This window comes from Haliotis asinina, chromosome 3 (genome assembly GCF_037392515.1).
Source record: "Haliotis asinina isolate JCU_RB_2024 chromosome 3, JCU_Hal_asi_v2, whole genome shotgun sequence".
NCBI lineage: Eukaryota > Metazoa > Mollusca > Gastropoda > Lepetellida > Haliotidae > Haliotis > Haliotis asinina.
Window position 1 is genome coordinate 21203475 of NC_090282.1, and position 11689 is coordinate 21215163.

Consider the following 11689-nt stretch of genomic DNA (forward strand, 5'->3'; position numbering starts at 1 on the left):
CTACTACTACTACTACTACTACTGCTACTGCTACTGCTACTGCTACTGCTGCTGCTGCTGCTACTACTACTACTACTACTACTACTACTACTACTACTACTACCGCCACTACTAGTGGCCCGTTGACCTGGTTGATTGGTTTGTTGTTTGACGCCGCACTCATCAATAATTATGTAAAACAAATACTCATTTACTAACCTAGTAATCATGTTTGGGTTTGCTTTAGTGCAACAGCGGTTCGTTCTTTCTAATCTTTCATTTCATACCTTAACTGTCAAAACATTCTAAGTAGTCGATGTAAGTGGGTTTTTTTTGTCACGTTAAATGATAATGTGCTTTCTTCAGACTGTTTCATTTCACACAGACTTTCATACCAACAAATGAAACATAGTATCTACAGACAAATTGCTGTACAAAAAGGCATCCAAGACATTCTTAACTTATCCAACAACATCGCTGTCTGAGATGGTATCTTTGACAAGTCAACAGTGACGCTTCCTTAGGTTTGCGCGAAAGAATGCCATATGATACAGCAGATTACTTGACTGCTTGTGATCCTTGTACCTGTTCCCACAAAGTGAGTGACTGAATATTACCTAACGAAGCAGTCGTTTGCTTGCACTAATATATGATTGGAAGAAGCCATCAATATTTATTTGTTGTTTGCCAAAAGGTCGAGCTTCATCGATCCCCTGACATGCAGCTTGTGGTGCGCATCATATAGAAAAGAAGTGAAATGTTACGACCATTTATCAATAAATTAAACGATATCTTTTTTGTACTCGGCGTGTTCTGTACTTTTATGACTTTTTAAACATGTACTCTGGTCAGTTCTGCGGTGGCTTCGATCGTAAAGGAAGACAGGTACCTCAGGCCCCACAATAACTGGTTATTTACTGGAGGGGATATCTAGGTAAGACTGTCGTTTTCAAAGTGTTGAATGTGCAATCCTATTGCTTCATTTGTTAAAACTGCTTCGATAAAAATGGATTTTAGAAGTCCCTAGGTTGGAAATGCTGTCTAAAAGTGGTTGGCTAAAAATGCTTTGCACACATCTTTGCTATTATGTTAAAGTTCCAGGGCGGGAAGAATGTTGGCTCTTCTCTGCACGGCCGCAGTCATCGCGGGCGCCATCGCCAACCCTCCAGGTATAGTAGCATGCTACTACAGTTACTGTTGTGTCTTCTTTTTCTGCTGTTGCTACTACCACTACCACTACCGCCCTCGAAACTCCGAGTTAAAATGCGGATTTTAATCAGTAGTATTTTCAGGAATTGGCCGTGTTTTGTCTTACGTAGCGGATCAGGCAACGTCACTCCAATATGCAATAATCTGAATCACGTTGTTGCTATTCAGCTGCAGGTTTTTTTCATAGCGATTATTTCTGTTGGAAATGAGATTTGAAAAACATTGATGAACCGTGAAATGAAACACGGTATACATGAAACATTGTATACCGTGAGTCTAAATTTATTAGCTCTTAGGAAATCTGACTACCATTCAGTGATAATGGGATAGAAATAGTTATCGGTAGCCTATGCTTATCGTAAGATGCGTCTAACGGGATCAGGTGGCACGCTGACTTGATTGACACATGACATGGTATACCAGTTGTGCAGACGGCTGCTCATGCTGTTGATCACTGGATTGTCTGGTCCAGGTTCGATTGATTACAGACAGCCGCCCCAAAGCTGGAATATTGCTGAATGTGGGGTGAAACTAAACTCACTCACTCACTGCTACCATCACTACGACTGCAGCTCCTACTACCACTACCACTACATCGACTGCTATTGCTACTACTACTACTACGAAGTGTACTACAACTACCACTACTACGAGTGCTGCTACTGCTGCTACTGCTGCTGCTACTACTACCACCATTTCCACAATTACAACTACTACTTCTGTTACTACTACTACTACCGCCGATCTGTGAAGGTCCGGGGTAGAATAGGCCATCAGCAATTCATGCTTGCCATAAAAGGCAACTATGCTTGTAGTAACAGGTGACTAACGGGATCGGTTGATCAGGCTCGCTGTCTTGGTTGTACATGTCGAAGGATACATCTTTATGGTGTATGTTTAAGCACAGTGTCCAAGGCTTATATGCAACGGAAAATACAACTTTGCAGGTTCTTTCGGTATGGACTTGCAGTAACAAATTGTCAAAAGCTGCAAAATAACGCGATTGAAGAAAAAACCAAACCATTAAACCGGTGTTCAAACGATTCACACAAATTTCACTCCAGCTGGGGTGGAAAGTGGTTTCAACACCTGTGCTGCGCTGCGCACAGAGAGCATGCACAGTGAATAGGTTCGCACACCAAGAAGGGGGATGTCCGGATTATATGGCTGTGAGCAGGAGTAGTCTAGTCTTGGTCGAGTACAAAAACTCAACTTGGTCGTGTAAGGAAATAATATACTCGTTACAAAAAACATGTTGATTGTGATAAGCAGCATCAATGTCTATTGTGTTGACTCCTATGTGCCTGCTAGTGACAATATGACTACTTCAGTCACTGGCCACATGCAGTTTAAACCTATTTCCAAGAGCCCTGGGATTATCGGCAATTGAACCAGCCAGTGAAAGTCTTCGTTACACGTGAGTGCTCACCCACCTATTCTGACGGGGTTCGGTATCTCGGGTGCTTCGTTAAACCCAAGTACCAAATGTTGAACTTTTTATTTGCGATTGTACGCTTATAACTTTGTTTATTATTTACATGATCGTCAATGTATTTTATATGTCATAAATAAATGGTAATTGTGATTTAACTATGTTTATCTATTTTGGTTGCATCTAAGCTTTAAAGATTCATATAAGGATACATTTCTTTGTCCTAAGTGGAATGGTAGTTGTGTTTCCTTTTAGTTCAAGGATGCTTGTTTATGTTTAAGTTTAGGGCTCGGTTACAGTGATGAATCGGAGTTTTTGTCTTAGGATGAATTTTATACTTCCAGCATTAGTATGCGTATATTCAAGGAAGAGTTTCTATTTTTATGGGGCAGCTGTATTAGTATAATTTGGCATGTATCTTTAGGACAAATGTTGTTTGTGTGTGTTTCTTCAGCTGTGCATTAATGTTTTAGTATATAAATTTATGCTTTTGGTTACATGTTTTTGTTGAAGAGACATTTTCCATGTTTATTGATCGTTTGTTTTAAATTGCGTGTTAAAAAGATGTGTCTTCTACGGAAGCGTAAAAGGGCCAATTTATTTAGTCTCATTATCTCCTACGAGGAGATGCTATCTCCTACGCAGGACTTATTATTTCCTACGTAGAAGATACTCAGTCCTGCGTAGAAGATGGGGTGGTGTGTATATGGTTTATGTTTAGGCGGTGTGTGTGCGTTTCAGGATACCTTCAAGATATGTCTTTTAACGTACGTGTTTATATTACTGTTTACGTTTTCGTGCCTGCAATGTGTAATGACGTTTGTTGTAGGCTGCCTGGACAATGACGTTAGATGCCCGGAATTTGCCGCTGCTGGTTACTGTTGGTCCGGCCACATGAAGGGGTACCTTTCCCTGTGCCCCCTCTCCTGCAATGTGTCAGCGCTGTGTCACCGTGAGTCGTGTGCGTGTGAGTGTGTGTGTTAGTGTGTGTGTGTTAGTGTGTGTGTGTGTGAGAGAGAGCGTGTGTGTGAATGTGTGTGTGTGTGTGCGTGTGTGTGTGCGTGTGTGCGTGTGTGCGTGTGTTTGACAAAGCTTGTATGTTAGTTGTTACTTAACTTAACACGTCACATGACTCGTTGTTATGTGAGGTTGTGTCAGTGTACAACGGCCAAAGATTGGAGTCTTGAGCTTGAATTATTTGTTTTCAGCGTCCCTTGGCGATATCGACATGCTCTGCAGATACCACCGCCTTCATAAAAAATGCGACGAAGTGAAAGAAAACTGCTCTTACACATGTGGCGAGGAACTTGGCAGTGAGTTTAAAACAGCTATTATTGCCGTAAACAATCAACACATGTTGAGACATATAAATAAATAAATAAATAAATAAATAAATAAATAAATAAATAAATAAATAAATAAATAAATAAATAAATAAATAAATAAATAAATAAATAAATAAATAAAATGATACCAGATTAAGATGAACTGCAGATTGGAAGTTCAGTGTGTTGGCGAAAGTGGTCATGTTAAAGGAATTGCCCCGACGAGTTGTAATTATGGCTGTTGTTCATTGTTTAACGCCGCAATCAGCAACATTCCAGCTATATGACTGCGGTCTGTAAATAATTGCATCTGGAACAGACAACCCAGCAATCAATCAGTCCTACAAGTAGTCAAATGGATTTAGAAATAGAGATTTGGAAATAGACCCGGGCATAAGTTCAACCAAAATTAAAAACTGAGTCATGTGGTATATTGAAGCAGTGTCGAAACTGACTAAACTGAGTCAATGGACCTAACTCAGAACGTACGTAGTGGAACTCTTTTGAAAAATAATTATGACAGGATAAGCTAGTGTTCCTGTAAGTTTAAGGACCTGTAGATGTTGTACGTGCGCATTGCTGAACTCAGTTTTGGTCAGCACTTGAGCGGATCTAAATCTGGCCTGGATCTGGCTAGACTCGATAATTTACAGACCGCCTTCATATAGCTGGAATATTGCTGAGTGTGGCGTAAAGCTAATTTCATTCACATACAACAGAGCTTAATTTGTAATCAAGTTCTGTTAAAATGTACAACTTTCTTTGTATTTCATTGTTTATTAAGACCTCACATGCCCCATCCCACCGGCTCCGGACAACACCACATTTTTTGTGCGAAGCGATGCCTACCTTGGTTACATGGAACACGTTTGTACCGGACAGGGCTGTACGGGAAACAGTGGTGGAGAGCAGCCTCAGTACTGTACGGAGAGCGGAACCTGGGTCGGAAACCAGCACGCCGTCTGTACAAGTAAGTGTTAGGTTTAGCCATTAGCCCCCGTCTGACTTTTTGGACACTCGTATTTTGTGTTTTTCTGCACTATTTTCTTGGATTGGTAGGTTGGTTTGCTGTTTAACGCCACACTCAGCAATATTCCAGCTGTACAACGGTAGTCTGAAAATAATTAAGTCTGGACCTGATGATGCTGTCAGACTAGCTGACTTGGCTGACACATGTCATCCTCTCTCATTTGCGTAGATCGATGCTCATGCTGTTGATCACTGCAATGTCTGGTCCAGACTCGATTATAGCCATACAGCTGGACTATTGCTGACTGCGGCGTTAAACAACAACCAAGCAAACATTTCTCATACACAAACACATGGAACAGTAGCGTTTAAAGGCAAGTGTGACAGTAATGTTTTTCCAACAGGGATATGCAAGGACAGTATGACTCGGGGCTGGTGTATTCGACTAAACGGCCGGTACAAGGCGTGCGTGTTCTCGCCAGGAAGTTTCTGGATGGACTGCGGTCAGACGTGCGACGTTGGAGCCCTGTGCCACAGTAAGACCCATGCTTGTCTCAGTCCTCATTGCTGCAAACAGGTTGTGGACAGCTTTCTTGAAGTCACTCATGGGAACGAACTTTAAACAGTTTTATGTTGTTGAAATAGTATATCATCATGGAGGGCATACTGACGAGTTGTTGTCACTCTTTAAAAAGAATTCAAGCTAAATAAATGTCAAAATCAACCAAAGCGTGAAAAAAGAGACAACACTACTATTTTAATATTACATTACGTTGCACCATCGCAACGTCTTTCGATATAAAATGCCTGCCTTAAAGGCGCTAAACTGCGCGACTACTCTACAATGTCCCTTACAGTGTTCCATATAGTAGTCCTTGCACACTTCTTCAGCAACTTAAGTTAACTCGTTCATGCGTTAACGAATTTGGTGAATCGTAATTTTGCCCCTGTTGATTCTTGTTAGACAATTATTGGATAACACAGGAATACACTATGTAACCAAGCTCGTTGCGTAATATCGTATTATGGCAGCGTAGATTGTATGCTATCAACCCTTAATATGTCATATCCTTTGCGTAATGACTGGTTTGAATACAGGTTGGATACTGTGGGTCAAGGTGTAAAACATGAACTCTCAGTTTCAATAAACCGTGTCCCATTCCGATGTTCAAGCCTAAAGTTTTAAATACGGGTCTTTTTTAAATTCGAATCCGATTCTGATTTCCAAGGCTTAAGTTTTCAATACTGTTCCAATAAATCCGAATCCGTTTCCCATGATCAAAACTTAAGGTGAGGTAATTTTAATCCCTTCCGATGTTCAAGGTCAACGTTTTCAATGCTAGTCTGTTTAATCCGACTCCGATTCCGACGTTCACGGTGTCAGTACTGCTCCTTATAATCCCTGTCTGGTTAGTACTGTTCCCTACTATTTGTAGGTCCCGACATATGACGTTCCTACAGTATTGAACATAAATATCAATCAGTGGGGAGGTGGGGTAGCCTAGTGGCGAAAGCATCCTAGATTCCCGTTCGATTCCCCACATCACTCTGATGTTTCAGTGGATTCCGGCGAAACTGATTGTCAGTGTGGCGAGTACGCTAGCCAGGGCTTGTGCGAGACGGATGAGAACACGAGGAAAATCTGTCCATACACCTGCATGAAACGGGCAAGTAAGTTAAGTCACTGCTAAACCGTTTTCTAAGGCATATTAACGACAGCAAACGACAGATCAAGTCCTAAACGTCCATCACGGCGTTATGCATAGGGACCATCCACCAGCCAGAGCCCAGTAGAATGTGATCCATCACCCAGGAATACATACAGCCGCTATTCCGTTTAGTCGTAATTTTTTAAAAGGGGATTCGAGTGAAACTTTGGATCGGCCGCGACGGAAAGCATGGACAGCTGAAATAAACAGTCATTTTACAATACTTCAGATAAACTGTAACAAAAGTCATGCAACGCGTGTGGGTCTTGACGTCATGGACACATTGCTTCAGTGCATAGCGATGGAATCTTTGTTACAAAAGTCTTTTCTGGAATAGGTTTAAACTCATTGACTATGCTACGCATGGCATTATTGCATTGCTTAGCACAGGTCACCTGTCCTGTCCAAGATCGTCACGTCTTAGATTGATTCTGGAGGTTGAAATAACATGTTGGCCTGACACTATTTCGAACAGGTAGACCAAGTGTCACCTCCCCTGTCCAAGATCTTCATGTCTTGGATCTACTTCATCGGCACGCTACTGCCAACCAGCTGTACTGCATGTGTGGTGACGGTACCGTGATCTCCAGAAGAATTAGACCCAAAGGACAGATATTTGTCACACCCCCGACAACGAATATGATGGTGCAACATCAGGAGGTGGTTCAGTAAATATTTGACATTAAAATTGGAAGACAACTGTCTACCGACGTCGAAACAAACATTTACACTGATTTTGAGTCATACCACACATGAAGAGATGTGACGTGTAGTGACATCTCTTTAGGGTTGTTTCCCTAGAGAGGGAGCTATGGCATCCTGGCACCACTACACCACACACAGCTCATGTCGCTGTTTACAGCATGACGATTTCTCGATACTGATATGTCAAACGGCGACCTTATTTCTGCTGTTCGGACAAATTGATAATCAGCCGACAAAGGTGCATCCCTTCACATATTTGACTCAACCAGTTGTGACACGGTCACACCGTGCGTTAGTATCCACTTGATCAGGTCAAGATGAACAAGCTGTTCCTCTTTCAGTCTCATATCCCAGATCTCCATATCTAACACCGTTAGAGCATCTGGTGGTTAAGTTCGATGGACGCCAACGCCATATTCAACATAGGCCATAGACACTTGCAGAACAGCCCGTACTGGAAGAATGAAAAACAATGAGTCGATTTAGATGAGCGCAAACAGAACGTGGGCAACATCAGTAAAATTCGCCCCTCACTCTCCCGCACGAATAATCTCAACGACGTCGGTGAGACGGAACATGGTTACGATAAACATATATTGCCCTCTTCTATGGTTGCAGCGACCTCGTGTGGACCTCCTCCCTACTACCCTTTTACATACCCCTCTCACAACGGAACGCAGTACTTGGACGTCATCTCCATCAGATGTCGGGATGGTTACAAAAGTCTCACTGGCTACCCAGTCCTTGGCTGTGATAGGTTTGGCCAGTGGGTATATTCAAGAAATGTGAGGATTTTCTGTGTCCGTGAGTATTAATATGTTCTAGTTTACTTTCCACTCACGATCCTTCACCCACATTTGTAGTCCCATTGTACAATATTATTTGAATTTAACGAAGCAAGATAAATATTGCATTACATCTAAAATTGGGGCTGACTTTTCCGTACAAACGAAATTTCGTAAAGTCGAATAATAGCTTCTGATCTGACACGTGTAATTTCTTCAACAATCAGGTTTTAACGCTTTAACTACCAAGTGACATTTCTAACAGTCAGATCTCCATTAGTGCACCCCCTCCCCACCCCCACTTAATTATAGTCAATTCCTAATGTTATGTTTATTGTTGACAAATGTATGTTTTGATTGAAAGAAATGAGCATGGATACCTATGAGTGTGTACTATGTATACCCTGGATCTTGGACAGTGCCACAATCGCCACATAGTAACAGAAATTTATAGTGTGTACACAATCCTGACATGTGCTCAAAAGAACTACATTGTCAGTAACATGTATTTTTTTTTTACCTAATAAAATCTTGTGTTATCTTGTCTTGCCGTATGACAAATACTAGCCTTAACCATTTAAAGTTATTTATTCCTTAATCCCTAGCATTCAGTCACATAACCACTAGACATCTACTTTTTATCCATAAACTGAGTGGGCTTACTTTTATGCCGCTTTTAGGACTAATCTACCAACGTCACGACTGGGTACACCAGGAAAGGACTTCAAAGATTGTACACATGTTGGGATTCTGATACTTAGATTCTGTAGAGATAATATGTATCCGCACAGCGATGTGTAATTGTAATGAACTTTGTCAACGTCTGGCCAGTTTCTGTACTTCAGTATAGATATACCACGTATAAAACATATTTAAAGGATATTTGTTATAAAATGAGATATTTTCTTTGCTTATATAATAAGTTTTTGTAAGGCATTTAGAAGTGATACGCATACGGGAGTTGATGGATTTCATTTTTTAAAGATTTGGTTAGTTGGTTGTTTTTGTTTAACGTCACACTCAGCAACATTTCAGCTATATAGCGTCTGTCTGTAAGACATCAAGTCTGGACCTGATAATCCAGTGACATCATGAACATCGATCTGCGCAATTGGGATACGTACCTCGTATGTTAAAATATAGGAGGTACGAATGCTACGAGGAAAGTTACGAGTTATATTTTCTTTGCTTATATAATAAGTTTTTGTAAGGCATTTAGAAGTGATACGCATACGGGAGTTGATGGATTTCATTTTTTAAAGATTTGGTTAGTTGGTTGTTTTTGTTTAACGTCACACTCAGCAACATTTCAGCTATATAGCGTCTGTCTGTAAGACATCAAGTCTGGACCTGATAATCCAGTGACATCATGAACATCGATCTGCGCAATTGGGATACGTACCTCGTATGTTAAAATATAGGAGGTACGAATGCTACGAGGAAAGTTACGAGTTATCTGGTTACGAGAGATGGGCCCCAGGGTCCCGATCCACAAAGCGTTCGTAAAGTTACGACCTATCGTAACTCTATAGTTATGTTACACGTGTCGTGTCGCTACGAACATTTTGAAGATCGGGACCCAGACTAATTTCATGAGCATCGACCTACTCAGCTGGTGTACGCGCATGTGCGTCCACAGACCACCGAGCCTCTCCGATTCCGTTAGATACTTCTTACGAGAAGCGTGGTTTGATGAAGACCAGGATTAGTTTAGACGCTGCTTAAACTAACAGCTGTATAAAATGGCATCGTTTATTACACGTCTTTCTGTTAAATTTTAATACGCTCCTCTCTGTCTGTTTGTTATATTTCAGCTATTAGGCCAAAAATCAGTGATAGCGTCAGTTCCGTCACAACAACCTTCATCCTTGTGAAAAGTCCGACCAGCGGCCTGACTCTTGGATACCTTAACAACTCGCCACAACTCACCCTCCGGGATTGTCTGGATCAGTGTCGTCTGGCCGACACGTGCACACACGTGACCCTCGACGAGCAGACGGACAACTGCGCTACCATGAGCATAGAAGCAAGGCAGCCGCGGATCTGGATCAATGACACCCATGTTTGGACCAAGTGGCACTGATATTATGGCACTCCGGAATGAGGAATCACAGAATCATAGCTTGCAACTGGACATTGTGGTTTATGGCCCTTTAGATCAACAAAATTTGATTAATGTGTCCCAAACAAAACCGAAAACGAGAATAATCACTAGATATATCTTCATACAATAATGATATTAATTCATTGAAAGAGCAACAAAGAGGAGTCTTTTAGTCCTTAATTTACGAATCCGAGTCAACATTTCCAAACCTAAGTATGCAGGCAAAAATGTAGAAGTATCTAGTATATTCTACTTATCGAAAAAAACCGAGGCAGCACGGGTGGTTCCATCACAGCAGCATGGCGGATCACTGAAAACAAACTCCCTGAGGATCAGTCTCCCAAACCTTTAAACTTTATTTTGAGTGAATATTGATTTATGTACAACACAGGCTAAGCAGTGACTCTTTAAATTACAGTTTTAAATCTTTGCACTAACTGAATATTCACTGAAGTCTCGTATATTCGCACAACTTGATAATTGATGGCAGGCTCAGTTTGTTTGTAGTGAACATCATACAGCTGTAATACTACCCAAACAAATATGTACTGATGATATATTCACCCGACTCTGCTTACAGCAGAGATTTCTTATGAAACACAGAGTAAAATTAGTTAAAATAATAGCATCACCGGTAGGTTAGAATGCACTCACCTTTTTACTATTTGACGTTTGAACGCATACTCATGCTTAAGTCGAAATTGTATGTTAACTTTGCACCGGAGCTCTCCTGTGTATGGAGATAACAGTTACCTTTGTCTTTGCACATTCATTGGGAAATAAAATGCCTATTTTATTATTCTCATTATTAGATGTGTTTCCTGTGTGGCTGGAATACAACCAATACAAATTGTCAATTTTACCTAAACTATTAGATGTGATTTGCAATATTTTGAAGAACACACGGCGGTCATTTATCTGAACTATGTAGGCGAAGGTTTCTTTCATTTCACTCCATTGCTTGTCATTAGTAGATTCCGTTTTGATATATTAACTAATGTGGTGGTGCTTTGAGTTGATAATGTCTTTGAATTTAACTCACTAATTTACTGTAGATTCGTATTTCTTTGGTACACCCCCCTGACGGTAAACGCTGTATGCTGGTTCCCTCATGAATCTTCTATAGGTACTATGTTATCCTTATATCAAATTGTGATGTCAACAAACCTCAACCTACTCCATATTGTTTTTTTTTCTATTTTCACTTTTTGTTTAAATTTACATCCATTTCATAGCAATACGTATACATAATATATATGAGCATATAGATGTTCAGTGGATTGCGTCTCGTTTACATATACTGAAAAGGATATATACAAGGACGTCGTAAATGTACAGAAGGTTATGACTGATGTAAATATGATATAACAATTACACCAGGTTAATGAAAAACATACGTAGAGAACAACGCCATAGATGTACACAGTATGTTCATTCATGTCAAGGACTTTACACAAGGTTACTACAAGCGT

General features: G+C 40.7%; 1 protein-coding gene across 1 annotated transcript; it reads left to right on the plus strand.

The window, feature by feature from the left end:
- Positions 1–1090: 1090 nt before the first annotated feature.
- LOC137277200 (uncharacterized) lies at positions 1091–10196 on the plus strand. Its single transcript, XM_067808873.1, has 8 exons — positions 1091–1148; positions 3450–3572; positions 3829–3933; positions 4730–4915; positions 5319–5450; positions 6475–6585; positions 7947–8132; positions 9928–10196. Exons 1-8 carry the CDS (start codon positions 1091–1093, stop codon positions 10194–10196), a joined length of 1170 nt encoding a protein of 389 aa, XP_067664974.1.
- The last annotated feature ends 1493 nt before the right edge of the window (positions 10197–11689 follow it).